The sequence below is a fragment of the Poecilia formosa genome, unplaced genomic scaffold (genome assembly GCF_000485575.1).
Source record: "Poecilia formosa unplaced genomic scaffold, Poecilia_formosa-5.1.2 Scaffold728, whole genome shotgun sequence".
In the NCBI taxonomy this organism is placed as follows: domain Eukaryota; kingdom Metazoa; phylum Chordata; class Actinopteri; order Cyprinodontiformes; family Poeciliidae; genus Poecilia; species Poecilia formosa.
In genome coordinates this window covers 30,725-48,194 of record NW_006800667.1, presented here as the reverse complement: position 1 = coordinate 48,194, position 17,470 = coordinate 30,725, and the positions used below count along the sequence as shown (strand labels likewise).

The 17,470-nt window shown below is 36.7% G+C and overlaps 2 protein-coding genes across 5 annotated transcripts in view; both read left to right on the top strand.

Moving 5' to 3' along the window:
* LOC103131190 (putative all-trans-retinol 13,14-reductase) overlaps window positions 1-10,965 on the top strand; it is a 16,499-nt gene extending 5,534 nt beyond the window's left edge. The window contains exons 1-12 of one of the 3 annotated variants that reach the window (XM_016666466.1): window positions 5,207-5,422; window positions 6,055-6,237; window positions 6,328-6,569; window positions 7,162-7,363; window positions 7,451-7,648; window positions 7,725-7,844; window positions 8,639-8,777; window positions 8,910-9,019; window positions 9,090-9,259; window positions 9,353-9,402; window positions 10,236-10,395; window positions 10,499-10,589. In XM_016666466.1, the coding sequence (XP_016521952.1) occupies window positions 5,263-5,422; window positions 6,055-6,237; window positions 6,328-6,569; window positions 7,162-7,363; window positions 7,451-7,648; window positions 7,725-7,844; window positions 8,639-8,777; window positions 8,910-9,019; window positions 9,090-9,259; window positions 9,353-9,402; window positions 10,236-10,359 (1,698 nt within the window). In that variant the 5' untranslated portion in view covers window positions 5,207-5,262 and the 3' untranslated portion in view covers window positions 10,360-10,395; window positions 10,499-10,589. Of the gene's footprint in view, window positions 1-5,206; window positions 5,423-6,054; window positions 6,238-6,327; window positions 6,570-7,161; window positions 7,364-7,450; window positions 7,649-7,724; window positions 7,845-8,638; window positions 8,778-8,909; window positions 9,020-9,089; window positions 9,260-9,352; window positions 9,403-10,235; window positions 10,396-10,498 lie in introns of those variants that run through there. The other 2 variants (XM_007542781.2, XM_016666465.1) reach the window with 2 other exon arrangements.
* A 76-nt stretch (window positions 10,966-11,041) lies between these two features.
* On the top strand, window positions 11,042-16,584 carry cdk21 (cyclin-dependent kinase 21). Of its 2 annotated transcripts, XM_007542780.2 has the most exons (8): window positions 11,042-11,265; window positions 11,499-11,755; window positions 12,596-12,728; window positions 12,798-12,965; window positions 13,115-13,224; window positions 13,346-13,396; window positions 13,844-13,976; window positions 15,700-16,584. In XM_007542780.2, exons 2-8 carry the CDS (start codon window positions 11,526-11,528, stop codon window positions 15,775-15,777), a joined length of 903 nt encoding a protein of 300 aa, XP_007542842.1. In that variant the 5' UTR covers window positions 11,042-11,265; window positions 11,499-11,525; the 3' UTR covers window positions 15,778-16,584. The 2 variants fall into 2 exon arrangements, with proteins under 2 accessions (XP_007542842.1, XP_016521953.1); XM_016666467.1 differs by having other exon boundaries at window positions 11,042-11,755.
* Window positions 16,585-17,470: the final 886 nt, after the last annotated feature.

The window sequence follows — 17,470 nt, the reverse complement described above, 5'->3', positions numbered from 1 at the left end:
CGGTATCTTCAATACCTACGAGAAGCTGCTGCCCAAGGAGCTGCAGGCCATGCCAGGTCAGTCAGTACCAATGGATGATCTCAATAATTTACAATCTTTCCCAAAAATATTCACACCACTTCAACTTTTACAAATTTCATAAAGGTACAACCACAAAACTGTGACAGAGTAATTATTATTTGCTGTAGAAATGATCCTAGAAACTGTCTTTTTCTTAATTTCCCACAACACACAGTCTTTGTGTGTGAAACAGAAAACTTCTCTGAAGACCCGAAGGTGTCTGTGGTGTGCCTGATTAAAAACATTCCTTTCAAGCAGAGTTTTTGTTTCAGAACATATTGTGTTGCAGCTTGAGAACAAACTGGGAAACAAGCTGAAAAATTTATTTAACTTTATATATTTAATAATATATTTAACCGAATACATAAACCATTAAATTAGTAAAATAAATGTAACAAATATCAAGTTAAAAATCTCCCACATTTGAGGGTTTTCCTACTATTTCAGTTTTATGCTGATTTGTGTTTGTTCATTATATGATGTTTCAACAGTTTGTTGTTGTTTTCTGCCTTGCAGAGATCCAGAAGCAGCTCAGTTTGGTGAAACATGGTGCAGGAGGTCTGAGCATCTTTATTGGTTTAAATGGAACCAATGAGGAGCTCGGCCTGAGAGCAAACAACTACTGGATCTTTGCTGAGAACAATTTTGATGAGCTGTATGTTTTCTCTATTAATTCCTTTATTTTTTACTCGGTTTTAGCGTCGGTGTTACAGCAGCTATAGAGTTCAGTATTACTTTGAACCACCAGAGGGAGCCATTTTGTCCTAATTTCAAATGTACCTGAGTCACAGAAAATTACTTTTAAACAATTAATCTAGCTGAATATCAATAGTTTTATATACTGTGCATACATTATAGTTGACCAGCATAATAAAATTGGTGTTAAATTTATTCAACCATAAAATCCCCATTTCGGGATTTTAATTGTAGCTATATCCAAAAATACTTTTTTCTTCTTTTAGAAATATTTTAGAACATCTTTCAAAGTAAAGTAATGCTTTTTTTTCCCCTGGTAAAACAGAGAAGAAGCTATAAACATATAAAACAGGTGAACTGTGACTTTTAGACAATTTTTATATTTGCTGGAAATTATACCACACTTCCCCACATTTTCATCCATAAAAAGCAGTAGCAGGTCTTTTGTTTTACTTCATAGTCTTTACTCTTTTACTTCGTTGTGGCCTTCGTCAGTCTGTTTTATGTGGGGCTGAGAGCGTACTCGCTGTGAGATTGCCTGCAGGGCTTATAGATTACGTTTACCGGGTGTTTTATTCATATTTTCAAAGGTTTTTTCAGTCTTGTTTTTCTGTAGTATTGGTCAATAAACTTTGGATTTGGATTCCTCCTTATAAAACAATCTAATTCCTCCCAGTCATATTCAAAAGCAAGGCCAAAATTTCTATTGCTATTACGTATGCACAAACGATTTCTGTATTATTTTATAGTTGGTAGCTGTGGGTAAAATATAAGATGTCAAACTTGTTCAGTGTAAATTTAGTGTTTATCAGCTGATAACTTTCAAATAGTTAAAATAATATGGCTCATTTAAATACCACACTCCACTTTTTTTAAGTTTGCTACTCCTTTAAGGTCGAAATCACAGCACTGGTATGATCAAAGCTAATTACAAATGACGCTAATGGCAGTAGGCATGTTACACACATGGAGTCGCTCAGGAATGATGTAGCATCTGGTGTTGACATATTGGTATGGGAGGCCCCAACAAAAATCTGCTTAGGGCCCCAAAAAGCCTCGTCTCGGCCCTGCCTGTCATTACAGTAAGACCTATTTTGTAATTTTAAAACAATTACCTAACAAACCGTGTTTACTGTGCTGGTCAATGTTACTGTCAGTTATAAGTGGCATGGCGAGGTCTAATGGGTAATGGGATAGATGAACAAGAAATGTTTTGTTGTTTCTATGAGGTCAAAATGACTGCCCTTCTTTAGGTCGATGTATATAAAGTTGCAACTTTGATAATTATTGTTGAAAATATCCCATAAACACCTGAAGAGATTTTAGGAATGGTCATGAAGCATGAGCAACTTTGTGTTCAATTTGAGAGAGTTACTGCGGCTGTTCTAGCATCAATGGCAGATACAAAGTGACATCAAGTCTCTTGTTCGTATTGCTAATGTTAGGCTGCTCTAAGCTAACAGCTTTCACCAGATTTACCTGTGTTTATTTAAAGGGTGGAGAAATATATGAATGATGGAAGAGAAGAGGCCTCTAAGAAAATACCTCTGCTGTTTGTCGCCTCACCGTCTGCCAAAGATCCGTCGTGGGAGGAGAGATCACCAGGTACCGTTGGGTGATGGGAATCCACCCTCACCTGGAAAGCTTTCTTCATCAGTGTGTTTTGTTTTAATAGGAAAATCTACTTTAACTGTGGTCAGTTTTGCCAATCATTCGTGGTTTGAGGAGTGGAAGGACGGCAAAGTGACGAACAGAGGGCCCGACTATAAAGAGCTGAAACAAGCGTTCATTGACTCCGCTCTGAATGTGGTGATGGACATTTTCCCAAAAATCACCAGGGACAAGGTAAAGGCTTCTGGATTTTCTCCCCTATTTCCTCCTCAGTCTTTCTGTTCTTAAAACTTAATTTGTCTGTGGAAGCTCACCAGAAACTTATTTGTCACTATAAGAAATCTATGTAAGTTGATGATGCTTCAGGATCATTTCCATGAGTTAGAAAAATTAGCAAAATTTTAATTTAAATCAGTGCTGAAAAGCCATGTTGATGTCCTTCCACATCTATAGAAATGGCATCTGGGTTTGATGTGAGAACCTTTTTAAGGAATTATTGTACAAAGTCTGTATATATTCATAAGGATGATGTTTGTTTCTTTGGACAAAGTTATATTTACAATATTCACATTGTGTTAAATTGATTGACATATTATGTAATAATGCCTGTAATGTAAAGTAATGTAGCAACATTGGGTTTCAAACATAATTTAAACCGTAAAATGTAATAAAATCCTCGATCACCTTTTGTGTTACTTTCTGCCGTATTATGTCGCAGCATTATTCCATTTTCCGCTGGTTATTATTACAAAAGGAGCAAGTTGCTCTTATTTTTCTTTAAAATAGTTAAGATAAAATGGGACACTTAAATACCACTCTGCATTTTAAAATCCAACCTTTTTGTTAGTTTGCTTCTTCTGTAAGGTTAAAATCAACAGCCAGTTCAAGGATTTTATTCCATTTTCCATTGATTATTAGATAATACAGTTTTAATAATCTTTTATTACATTTCGAAGCCAATTTTTATTACATTGTCAGACATTGCGGTGTTGCACATGCCTTTTAAAAATCAAGCTAGCTTTCCTTGTTACTCAGAAACGTGTTGTGTTTCTGCAGATTGAGTACATCGACGCTGGAACCCCCATCACAAACACACACTACATCGCCGCCCCCAAAGGAGAGATCTACGGAGTGGACCACGGCATCGCTCGGTTCAGCCCTGAGCTCAACGCTACAATAAGACCTCAGACTCCCCTGAAGAACCTCTACCTGACAGGTGTGTCCTGCTGTGCCTCATTATACCAACCAGAGAATAAAAATCGATGCCATTGTTCAGCATAAATCACACCTTCTCTGGTTTTTACATGTTCTGTTTACAGGCCAGGATGTGTTTTTGTGCGGTTTCGCTGGCGCCCTTGCCGGAGCTCTCACATGTGGCTCGGTCATTCTGAACCGCAACCTCCATCTGGATGCCATCGCCTTGGCAAAGAAGACAAAATATATGAACAACAAGCTGAAAGACGAATAGCAGCTCTTATTCGCTCTGTTTAAGCATCACTGCTACAGAAATGAAAACTTCTTCATCAAATGATGGGGCCCACAATCTGGACTTCCAGAATGTTCAGTTTGAGGGTAAAGGTGTATAAATGTTGGTTTTGTTTGTAAAAAAAAAAAAAAAAAAAGACTAAAATTAATATTTTATTGTTCTTGAAGAGAAATTCACTTTAAGGTCCTGAGGAAGGATTAAAAAACTTCTAAAATGACATAAAATCCCTACTTTTTAAAAGTTATTCCTTTGATGAGGAGGGATTTTGAATCTTAATCTTCACTCGTGTGCCTCTGTTACTAAACTGCGGAAAGCAGATCAAACTCTCAGCTTGCTTCTGCCTTCCTTTAATACTTGCTGCTCATATGGGAATCCTTAATTGTTACATTTTTTTAATAAAAACTAATAAAAGCAACTCTTCTTAAAAATAAAAAATTCTTCCACATTATTGCAAAATTTCATTTTAACTCTTGTACATATTTACATTTCTCCACTTCACAGTGTCTGTGCCATTATGTTCTCCTTTTTTTGATGAAGGGTGACAGGACTACATGGTGTGCAGATGGTACCACACAGCAAGAAAGTTGTGGGTTTGATTCCCAGCCTGCTCTTTTTTTCTTCATTTTAGTTTGTGTGTTCTCCTTGTGCATGCATGTGTTCACTCCTGGTGCTCCAGCTTCCTCCCACAGTTCAAAGTAATGATTATTAGGTTGATTCCTGTCTCTAAATTGCATGTGAACAAGTTAATTTAGATGTAGCATTTTTCTCTTAATAAATATAATTTTAATTTAAAGCTTGTATTTCATTTGTACTCTTCTTATTTTTGTCTAAAAATACATTTATGTGGTATTTTGCTGCATGTAGCTGTGAAATTGCTTCGGTTAAGTTGAGGTTCCCAGAAAGTTTCAAATGGTGAACAGCAGCTTTACAATCCACGTTTTAAATCTTCAACATCTAAAAAAAAGTATGTACTGTTCATGACTGAATCTTTAATTTCAATGTTTTGATCTGTTATAAAACTTTTTTTGTCATATTAGTTAATTCTGTGTTTTTAATTGGTGTATAAAGCAGGGATTTTATGTGTTTTGTTTTTATTAGCAAAGTTTTCTTAGTTGTATTTCATTAGAAAGTTTAAACATTTTGTTAAAAAACTTTAAAACTCACTTTAGAGTGCTTATGAATGAGACTAGGGTCCATTTTAGCCTCTTTTATTTACAGAAAACATCATTGGGGGACGTAACACCTAGCATACCGCTCATTGGTTAGAATTCCATGACGTATGACAAATCTAATTCTCTGATTGGCTACTGCTTTTGCAACAACGTGCGATATTATTTGACAAGGAAGACGACTCAGTGCGGTTTTAGAAGTTAACTGGACTCAGAGAAGACAGTTTTTATTTTTTTGCAATGTTGACCATTTTATTGATTGTTTTGGTAATTTTGGTAATATTTACACTGAAATATGTCTTCAGCAGCCCAGAGTCGAACCCGTTTGCAAATGACTGTCGAGAACCGCTGAAAAAGAAAGTTTACGATGAAAAAACGAAAAATAAAGTCCTGAAGCAAGGTGAGTTTATCAAGAGACATTTTTGCAATTTAAAGTCTTGCAAGTTGTATTCGTGCACGATTTAAAAAAAAATATAAAAAAAATAGATTTTTTTTTAAATCTGCAACATTTTTGTGAAACTCATTGCTGAAAAGCGGTGTTCAGGTGAGCTCATCTGCTATAAGAGGATATTTCTAAATTGAAAATGATTTTCAATGTTATGTTGGGGGTATCCTAATGATTTGAAATGGCACTGATCAATGTTTGTACTTGAATTGCCTTTTATTGTACTGATTTGAAATTACATGTTTAAAATAATATCTTTTATGTATTTCACTGTGAAGCTACCACTTAGGAAATATTAGTTTTAGACAAAATATCCATTTTAAAATACAGTACTCATGCATTTGTTCACAATTCAATAATATTATTGATTCTTCTTCAGTATTTTTTTTACAGATATGTTTTCATATTTTGCATTTTTGTAGGTTTTGTACCAGACAACCTTGATGCAGTCACCATCAAGATTCTATTTTTAATTAAATCTATAGTTAAATATTCACTAAACATGAGTTTGTTTGCTCTGGGAATATTTGGTCCATTTCTCTTTTTACCCACAGCTGTGATTCATAATTCTTACTTTTTTGTGACAGGTTTTGTGGCCAGTAAAGTACCAGACAACCTGGATGCAGTCATCATCGGCAGTGGTGTCGGTGGACTCGGCCTGGCTGTGCTGCTGGCTAAAGTTGGAAAGAAGGTTCTGGTTCTGGAGCAGCATGATCGGGCCGGGGGATGCTGCCACACGTTCACAGAGAAGGGCTTTGAGTTTGATGTTGGTGAGATAGTAGTTATGCATCCTTAAATAATGCTAAAAAAATAGGGACTCGTTATTATTCATCATTTTATTAACTCTGACTCAACCGTAGGAATCCATTACATCGGTGATCTGTTGGGTGACTCGCCTTTTCGCTGCATGCTGGACCAGATGACCAATGGTCAGCTGCAGTGGGAGCCTCTGGAGAAGGCGTTTGATCACGTTGTGCTGGGGTCTCTGGAAAACCGACGCTCCTACCCCATCTTCAGTGGCAGCGCTCGCTACCTTGAGGAGCTGAAGAAGCGATTCCCTGGAGAGGAGAAGGCCATCGATGAGTACTTGAGGCTGGTGAAGGTAGAATCTTGGCATGTGTATATTTAACCTGTAATAAACTCGCTAATCGCCTTAGCTGATGCATTTTCTCCCATTGCACTTTGACACAGAAACATTTTATTATTCAGATTTCAGCTGTTGTTTCATCATAATCAAAGTTCAAAAGTTAAAAGCAACAGCAGCTTTAATCTGATTGCAGATAAAGGGACTCATACTTTTACACTCACTTCATAGTTGAATCACATTTTTTTAAATGAAATAATGAATAATAAATAAGATTAAGTCCTTTTGTGCTTCAAATTTCTGTCTGACATTTCTCCTAGATGGTAAACTTAATAAGATATGCAAATATTTATTGCGTTTTTGGGAAATAAAATGTTATCTTGCAAGATTTGATCTGGTCATTTGGTTTTATATTTATGGTGTTTAACGATACTGAAACTGGAAAAGTTGAAGGGTATAATAACAAGATAACAGTCACAGGAAACATTCCTTGAGGGAACAACAAGAACTCTTTAAGCCAAAACATCAGTGATAAGTGTTCCAAAATAAAGTGTGATAATCAGGAAAATGTGACCAAGGTGAATAAACGTGTTTTGTGTTTTTCCTGCAGAAAACTGAGTTTGGCACCTGGCTCCTTGTTGTGCTGAAGCTCTGCCCCTTACCTTTGGCCAAGTTCCTGATCCACACTGGCCTCGTCAAACATCTGTCCTTCTTCTTTAAAATGGCGCCACGCAGCCTGAGAGACGTGGTCAACGAGCTGACGGAGAACAAAGACCTCAGAGCTGTCTTCACCTACATCTTTGGCACCTACGGTACGCCCTGCTGCCTTTTTTTAGTTTTGTGTATTCGCAGGCTCCTTACATTGTTTCTTTTTTTATTTATTCTATTTTGATCTGTAGGTAATAAGCCAAAAGATGCCAGCTTTGCCATGCACAGTTTGCTGACCACCCACTACCTGAGCGGCGCCTGGTATCCTAAAGCTGGCAGCAGCGAGATTGCCTACCACATGATTCCCATCATCGAGAAGGCAGGGGGCGCTGTTCTGGTGCGAGCCCCAGTCAACCGCATCTTGTTTAACGATGCAAAGGAAGCTTGTGGTGAGCTTGACTTTGAGTTTACTGAGTTTGCTGTACATGAGATGGATCCACAGCTGTTTTGTCCTTGTGTTTTCAGGTGTGAGTGTGTTGAAAGGTCAGGAGGAGGTGCATATAAAAGCCCCCATGGTCATTTCTGATGCCGGTATCTTCAATACCTACGAGAAGCTGCTGCCCAAGGAGCTGCAGGCCATGCCAGGTCAGTCAGCACCAATGGATGATCTCAATAATTTACAATGTTTCCCAAAAAATATTCACACCACTTCAACTTTAACAAATTTCATAAAGGTACAACCACAAAACTGTGACAAGTTCATTATTTGTCATAAAATAATCCTAAATTTACTTAAACTGTCAAGCTTTCTTATTAATTCCCCAAATCTGTTAGCTGTTATTATTGCTTTTTAACACATTTTTTTTATATTTGATGATACGTATTTTACTTATCCTTGTTTGCATTTAACTTTTGAAGCGCTTTGTGCAGTTTGAGCTGTTGGAAACATGCTATGTAAATTAATATGACATTGAAATTGACACAACACACAGTTTCTTTGTGTGGAAGACAGAAAATTGCTCTGAAGACCCCAAGGCCTCTGTTGTGTGCCTGATTAAAAATGTCCTTTCAAGCCAGAAAACCTGGAATTATATTAGAATAAATCTTGGGTTAAAAATGTCAAAATTTTGTGGGTAGCATTTGATTTGAATTACAAATGTTATGTAGAGGTAAATTTGTGCAGACAATTTTTTTTTATTTTCAAAATAATCTAAAAATTGTTTATCTTTTTCTGACTAATTTAATTACATGTTGATTTGTGTTCGTTCATTCTATAAAATTTACATAAAATACTTTAAAGGTTATGGTTTGTAACATGACAGCATGGGAACATTTCAAGAACTATGCATACTTTTGCATATATTTCATATATTATTTTATGTATTTCTTTGTGAAGTCTTCATGCTTTGAGTAGTTTGTTGTTGTTTTCTGCCTTGCAGAGATCCAGAAGCAGCTCAGTTTGGTGAAACATGGTGAAGGAGGTCTGAACATCTTTATTGGTTTAAATGGAACCAGGGAGGAGCTGGGCCTGAAAGCAAATAACTACTGGATCTTCACTGACAACAATTTTGATGAGTTGTATGCCTGTTTTGTTTAATCTGTTTAATCCTAAGTGTCTTTTACTCTTTCCTGTTACACAGGAAATGCTAGTTGTTCATGGCTGGCAACTTCTTTGTGTAAATTCACCAGATTTCTGTTTGTTCATTAAAGGATGGAGAGATATTTAAATGATGGAAGAGAAGAGGCCTCTAAGAAAATACCTCTGCTGTTTGTCGCCTCGCCGTCTGCCAAAGATCCGTCGTGGGAGGAGAGATCACCAGGTACCGTTGGGTGATGGGAATCCACCCTCACCTGGAGAGCTTTCTTCATCAGTGTGTTTTGTTTTAATAGGAAAGTCTACTTTAACTGTGGTCAGTTTTGCGAAATACTCGTGGTTTGAGGAGTGGAAGGATGGCAAAGTGACGAACAGAGGGCCCGACTATAAAGAGCTGAAACAAGTGTTCATTGACTCCGCTCTGAATGTGGTGATGGACGTTTTCCCAAAAATCACCAGGGACAAGGTAAAGGCTTCTGGATTTTCTCCCCCTATTTCCTCCTCAGCTGCTGGAGCTTCTCACATTTACATATTGGTCTTTCTCTGGTTAAAACTACAGAGGGACAGATCTGATGTCTGTATCAGTCCAGATGTTGAAGTAAATTCTAGGTCAGTATTGGTGACAATACCGACCTAGAATAGATCTATAAGAGCAGATCTATTCAATGATTCTATGATCGGTGCTCTCTCCTTTATTATTTATTTTACATTATACTTAGAATTCCTAATTGCATTTTCTGCATTTGCAGGTTTTCACATGCTTAACCAAAGTAGTAAGACTGTTGTTTTCGTCATTTTCCTTTTCTTTAGTATTTGTTTTACATTGGCTGTTATACTCCAAATTGCACAAATTTAAGTTCACTTCGACCCAGCTTGTGAAGATATTGCTGTGCTAGTGCTGAGCAATCAAATAAATTTGTGTGTATGTTTAAAATATTTCAATTCAGTTCTGTTTTTCTGCATAGACTGGTACTAAACCTCAGATATCAGTATTGAAAGTGGAAAAAAGGGGATCGGTGCATCCCTACTTCAAACTTTGTCTATTTAGATTCACTAGAAAGTTATTTGTCACTACAAGAAATCTATGTAAGTTGATAATGATTCAGATTCAGTTCCATAATATACAGCTGCAACATTTTAAACAAAATCAATAGTGAAAAGTTACATTCATGTCCTTCTTTATAACATAATTCATCAAAAATACCTTTGTTTACTTTTACGACATTTATAAAAAGTCATCCTGAGAAATAGCTGTTTTGTTTTTTTTTATTATTGACCAGTTAGCGAGGTGAAGTGACCATTTAGATGATTCTTGTTGCTTTGGACAAATGCATATTTACAGTATTAACATAGTTGATTGATTGCAGGTCTTGGACTCATAATGTGCCACACTTATTAGCTAGATAATCCTTGTTTCTCAGGAATGTGTTGTGTTTGTGCAGATTGTGTACATTGACGCTGGAACCCCCATCACAAACACACACTACATCGGCGCCCCAAAAGGTGAGATGTACGGAGTGGACCACGGCATCGCTCGGTTCAACCCTGAATTCACCGCTACAATAAGACCTCAGACTCCACTGAAGAACCTCTACCTGACAGGTGTGTCCTTCTGTGCTTCGGTATACCAACCAGAGAATAAAAGTTGGTGTGCTCTAATCTCAAATGTATCACCCCTGATGGTTTGTACCTGTTCTGTTTACAGGCCAGGATGTGTTTTTGTGCGGTTTCGCAGGTGCCCTCGGCGGTGCGCTAACCTGCGGCTCGGTCATTCTCAACCGCAACCTCCATTTGGATTCCTTCCTGTTGGCAATGAAAACCAAATATATAAACAAGAAGTTAAAAGACGAGTAGCTGCTTCTGTTTACTGAAATCAAATCACATGTGGCAACACCACAGCTCAATAACACTAAGAAGAGATTAGCTAAAACTCATAAAAAAAAGTCATAATATGCTGTCTCTTTGCATTAGCTTGTTCATTTCGCACTAGTTTATGATATACTGGCTTTAATAGTCAGTAATATAACACAAGCCTGATGTACGAGGCACTAAAAATAATGTTTTTGTCTTAAATTTATGTATTGTATGTTTTGAATAGTGCTCTTTTTTTTTAACAATTTCATTTGTTTGTTTTGTGCAATAGGCTGCAAATAATAAACATGTTATAACACGTGCCTAACATGTTTTCTTGTATTTTCTTTCCCTCAAAACACACTCCATCCTCATCATATTTATGTTGGCCTTTTGTGTTTTTACACACAGACTCCATTTTATGCTTTGGCTGCAGCTGAACGCATCAGCAGGAACAGAGACACGTCTTAAAATGGGGACTTTAAGCTTTCTGATTAGCTGACGATTAAAAGGGGTGTGATTTATTTTTTTCTTAATCTTTTATGCTGGCCAGAGTTATGCAAATACATTTTTCCACCGCTGGCGGGCGATGGTGATTTTGCTAGGAGGAGACGAGCTAAGGTAAAAATAATTATTTGTCGAAATAATAGAAGATTCAACATTTTTGTGCTGCGATATAGCAACTTTATGAAATGTGGTTTTGTTGTGGATATTTTAATTCCGTCGCGTTTCTTTTCAAAATATTTATTTTGATAGCCGCGCTGGCTAGCTTATTCCGAGTGCAGCTAAAGCAAGAAAACGCGACATATTCGCTTGTTGTTGCTCTAAACTTAACTTATTTCTCTATATTTCAGACTAAACTGTCTGAATTTAGGGGGAAAATGGACTTTTGCCCTGAATCGCTGCATTATGAGCTTTTAGCGGAGGTCGGTGAAGGATCCTTCGGGAAAGTTTACAAAGCCAGAGAGGTTGGGGAGAAACAGCGCCTCCTGGCGGTGAAGAAGTTCAACTTTCGCTGGGAGTCTGAGGAGGCCGGAATCCCTCCCTTCATGATCCGAGAGGTGGCGCTGCTGCGCAAAGTGGGCTACTTCAACCATCCAAACATTGTCAAGTAGGTTTGTGCGTAAACTAAAAATTATTTTTCACCTTTTATGGTTAAAGTAAATATTGTTTTGCTGTGGTTCATCTTTTAAACTTTTGCTGAATATTCTAATACTCATGATGCCACCTCAATTCTCCTTGTAGGGGATTAATAACAGTACTAAAATAGGTTTATTACCACATTTAAAGAAATTCAAAATGCAAAAACATTGTTATTGAATTTATTGGTGTACTAGTAGTGCATCATTTGCCAGAAGACAAAACAATAGACGCATGTTGGACCTCCTTAGCGTATTCCCAAAGATTGTGCATTATTACTCCATATTTGGAATCTTATTCTTGAGTTTTTAATTTGTGTGCTGCATCAAAACGAGGTTATTTATTTTACAGTTTTTCTCACAAAAAGAGTTTCAGCCATCTTGAACACCTAGCCTACAGAAAAGGAGAGCCGAATTAGATAAATGTTTTTTTTTTTCTTTTCTTTTGGTTTTTTTGCTAAGCTATATAAGACATCATATTTCCAAGTTGTGCAAAAATATTGAAACCTTGAACAGCTGGACATGCACATTTAAAGGGTTAGAGAATATCACATTAAGTTCACCTGTAAATGTTACAGCTTTCACCTGAACGCTGAATATTCCCAACTTTTGGTGAGTTGTGTAGAAGAATGTCACAGGCAGCAGATACTAAATATAAGGTTTATAATTTGTCTCTTGTTTTGTGTTAAGCCTAATCATTTAAAAAAACGAGCAGAAGGTTTTAGAGGGATATTTTCACAAACATGTTTTATAGACACTCTAGTTTATATTTTTCTGTACTTTGTGACTTGTCAAACTTTTATGTTCTGCAGGCTCTTAGATGCATCTGCTGTTTCTATTGGCTCGGCCCTGGACCTCACTCTGGTGCTGGAATACATCGATCAGGACCTGTCCACTTTTCTGTCGAAGGCTCCTGCTTGTGGTCTGGGCCGTGACTTGATAAAGGTGAGACCGCCTAATCTGATTTCGCTTCAGCGCTGCAGCTTGTTCAACTGCTGCCGTGTTGGTTCCCAGGATGTGATGCAGCAGCTGCTGCGAGGACTGGACTTCTTGCACACAAACCTCGTCCTGCACCGAGACTTAAAGCCGGAGAACATCCTGGTCAGCAGCCGAGGAGAGATCAAGATCGCAGACTTTGGACTCGCACGAATTCTCACCTACAATATCGCTCTTACACCCGGTGTAAGTTTCACAAAAATCAGACGTTTTGCTGATTTTCTCCACTGCAGCAATCTGTTTTCTTGCCCGAGGTGTAAAATGTTGTTTTTCATCTTTTTCTCCGCCTCCGTTCAAATATTTCTGTTTTGTATTCTTTTCGCACTTCTGCTCAGGTCGTGACCTTGTGGTATCGAGCTCCAGAGGTGCTGCTGAACTCTGTTTACATGTCCTCAGTGGACATGTGGAGCGCTGGCTGCATCTTTGCTGAGCTTTTCCTCTTGAGGTGAGCAAAAAGAAACACAAACATCCGACTCTGGAGTTTCATCTTATATTTAAGGCTGCAATATTTCACACAAATGCGAGTAAAGGAGAGAATAAATCGGCCTTGCCCTTTTATTCTGCAGGCCGTTGTTTAAGGGCTACACAGAGGTGCAGCAGCTGCAAAAAATCTTTGAGTGAGTATAAAAGGCATAATAACCTAAAATGAGCTCGATAATTTTCCATTTTGATGAATCATACTTTTTGAAGGGCAATTTTGTTTACAGGAACTTCATAATCCACTTTATTTGTTGCTTCGGTTGTGTGGTTTTTATTTGTGCTTTATTTATTGTTATGTGTTCTTTACAAAATTAAAGTTCATTGTATCTTTCAGCAGACAAATTTATATTATTAAGCCTTTGTCTTTATATCACCTGAAAATTATCTCAAAACAACAATATTTATTGTTTATCTCACTAATTACTGGAACAATTTATCGACGAGAATAAATTGTCGTTGTGACGAATAACAAAAACTGAAATTGAGAAAACATTTTTATTTATTGAAATAAATAAAAACGGTAATTCATAGAGAAAAAATTATGGTTGTCCTCCTTAGTTGTTGATCTGTCGTCTGTTTGGCAGGGTGATCGGGTTGCCCAGCGAGGACGACTGGCCTCAGGAAAGCCCTATCCTCTACTCTGAGAGCCTGGGGCCGAGGGGCTCCTGCACCAACCTGCTGCCCAACCTGGACCAAGACGAGAACGACCTGCTCTCTGTAAGCACAGCCATGCTTCGTCTCTCCTTTCGGAAATGAGCCGATTTTCTCTCCCAGCCACACAAACCGAGTCAAACGGGGCTGAAAGGAAGAGCAGTGGCTGCTATTGGGAACATTTTCGTTCATATTCTATGCAGAATAAATCTGGAGACGATGAATCAATCACCACTGAAATACAATCTCTGGTGAATAATAATTCATGTGCCATTTAACCCTTTCATGCATAGCAGTTGCTGTGATGGACAGCTGTCTAAAAGTCATTTTCTTGTGTTTCTTGTGGATTTTTATGTTACCAAAGCACACAGACCACTGAAGAGGACACTAGTGATTCATACAATACACTGCCAACTACTGGCCATCCACTGCAAGTGCAATAATTTTTTGTTAAATCCAATATGGCCGACAGACGGAAAAGCAACTCAGGAATATCCAGTCCATCCTTCTAAAGGTTAAAAAGACATCAAGTAAAGAGTAAAGACTATTACTACTGATGTATTTTCCAAATAACATCTTTGTATTTGGAGAACTTTTTCTTTTGCAGAAAAAATCCTAAAAAAAAATGTTTTATTACAAATTTTTTCCCCCACCTTTTTTATACCTTAAAAAAATAAAAATAAAAAACACTTTGGAAAAAAATCCTGACATGAAGGATCATAATTCATGCATGAAAGGGTTAAGAAGATAATGCACTAAAAATCTCAAATCTACCATCACAAAAATAAACATGCAGTGAATCTCACCAGAAGGTTGAGGTTTGCTCAGATGAGACTAAGGTTGAACTTCTCTTCAACAAATACTTTAAAGAACAAAATATAAGCACACAAGGAAGCACTATCCTGTAAAAAATGTCCTACCATCACAAATATAAACATGTGGAGTTTGAAAAACTGTAGTAGGACTTTTAACTGGTCAGATAAAGTTGACCAGTTACTCAACAAAATGCAATGTTGGTGACTGTATGATGTTTTCATTACTTTGAACTTTGAACTGACTTGTTGCTGAAATGTGATATACAAGAATAAAAAAAAAGCTTATATAGAAAATTGAAAAAACTAAAACTAAAGTGCTGTCTTGTTTTTTTGTGTGTTTGTTTTCTTTTGCTAAACATTCTGGAGGATTTCAGAAATTGATTGTGTTTGAGCAAAAGGTGTTTGTGGTCATGAGGCACTAAATATTGACCAAAAATGTTCACATAAGGAAAAAGAAGGAGAAGAAGAAAATGAAGTTTATTTACATAGCATATTTTCAGCAACAAGGCAGGTCAAAGAGCTTTTACATGATTAAATGACAACACAACCACAGCAAAAGGAAAAACTGCACTGTACAGTATTCCAGTTGATGTTAATCAAAAGTAAAGCAATGGTGAGTTTTCACCATTGATTTAAATGAGTATAAAACTAAATGTTGACATTGTAAAAACACAAAAATACAGTCATAAAACACACAGTCAACAATTGAAACACGGCATTTAGTAAAGTGCCATTGTTAAATTTTTAATTGGTTATGTTTCAAAACCAACTCTGAGCAGGTGGGTTTTTAATCTAGATTTAAAGGCACTCAGTGTTTTGACTGTTTTGCAGTTTTCTGGAAGTTTGTTCCAGATTTGTGCTCAAAGGAAGAAAGCCACGATTAATGGAGACCAACCTATGACCTGTGTTCAGCAAAGGTCATAGTTTTTAATACTTCAGAGTATTAAAACGGTGTGAAATCTTCTTACCTGCAGCACTGTTTGTTGTTCAATCCGAGCCGCCGCATCTCCGCCGCCAAGGCCCTGACTCATCCCTTCTTTGTGAAGCACTGAAGATTCCCGCCGAATGACGAGCCAAAGCTGCTGCGATTCTGTGATCAGAAATATCCGACGGGAGAAACCAGCATTGTGCCATAAAATCCACCGTCCTGTTCGCTTAAAGCTTTTAAATCTGTAATCAGCAGCATCATGAGAAACTCTGGTCGCACTGGAGGCGGGGAACTGCCTGAACAAATGAGCTTGACTCACAGATTGTGGAACTTATGGCACAAAACTTTTAGGAAAAGCGAGACTTATTTTTGATACTTTTCTCAAACTCGGTACCCTTTTTTTCTTCTCCAAACCTTATAGATGTTCGTGTAAACGAAAGGAACAGAAGTTTTTCAGTTAGGTTGTGCCGTGTTCTGATTAAATGTCGAGTTTCTGTGTTAAGTGTTAACGTTCGACATATGGAGTCTGTTTGGTTGTATGCTGCTAAAGAAACAGTATGAGCACCTTTAAGTTTACGAGTATCTCTTTGCTGGAGATTTTTTTTTTTTGCAATGCAGCACTTTATAGATGTGATTCATTTTATTTTTGAGAAGACATATATGGTGTAATGGATGCAGATTGCACCTGTTTTTAAGTTTGTATTAACATATTGTGAAAAGTATATTTTTTCCCTCTTTCTGAGTTATGTTGTTCATTTGTGGAACATTTCTATAAATAATTGTTCTGCCTGTTCTTTTAGAAGCAACGCAATTTATTTTCTGTTACCTGCTCATTTTTTTTTTATCAAGATGTAATTTCATTTAAAGAAAGAAGAGGGCGCTCTTGTAGCATTTTTGGTTTGTTTACAACAAGATGATTTGCTTCAACTTGGCCCCTGCCTCTCTTTTCACACCTAATTTTTTCAGAAAGCATTTTTTTTCATGCATTAATAATCGACCAATGAGAAACAGATCAGTATAAACAACTACAATAAACAAAAAACAAATTAGGTAAATTAAATTAGGAACATGAAAAATATATAAATATATATTATTTTAAACAGCTTAAAATTCTTGTCTGTGCATGTAAATTACACTTATTAATATTTTTCAACTTTCTTTTACATTTTTTAAAGAATAATTTGTTTTTGTCATTTTCTATTTTTTTTAAATTCTGTGGCGTTTATCTATGAAGCCCCCCCAAAAATCTTATTTTATGAAATTTTTGCATCTCTGCAGTTTTTTGCTTTTAGGTTAGTTTAATAAAAATAATTTCTTTAATGTATTTGTTTAGGTACCAACTGTGAAGAAGTAACACAAAATCAAAAACAATCAAAATTTGACATGTTCGGTAAAGGAAAGCATGGAAGGAAAAGGACAAATAATTGACTTTTATACAAATAATCTCAATAAACACCAAATAATTTTTGATAGATGCACCTTTAATGAGTCTGTTCAAGTTTTGCCTACAGTTGTGATTGATCAAGATACCATATTGTGAAATAAATGCCTTATAAAAATAAGAAAAGTGGGCAAATAGAGAGAAAACGAAAAATAATTAAACCTAAAAGATGCTTCTAAGTTGCATACTTACTAAATAACAAATAATTTCTTACTGCAATGATGAATGTTGCAAACCTGAAGCAAGTAGTGAAGAAGACTGCGATCATCTTAAGAAATTTAAATGGTATGAATAAATGTTTATTCCTGTTTACATTTTGAAACTTCATTGATGGTCATGTTCACCTCCTTTCTTGATTTACTGGTGCAGTGGCTCT

Excerpts from the sequence above, each read along its gene's own strand:
- cdk21 (XM_016666467.1), top strand. The coding sequence starts at position 11,337 with ATGTGGTTTTGTTGTGGATATTTTAATTCCGTCGCGTTTCTTTTCAAA. Across the intron at positions 13,225-13,345 it reads GCTGAGCTTTTCCTCTTGAG|GCCGTTGTTTAAGGGCTACA; the intron begins GTGAGCAAAAAG and ends TTTATTCTGCAG. Across the intron at positions 13,397-13,843 it reads CAGCTGCAAAAAATCTTTGA|GGTGATCGGGTTGCCCAGCG; the intron begins GTGAGTATAAAA and ends TCTGTTTGGCAG.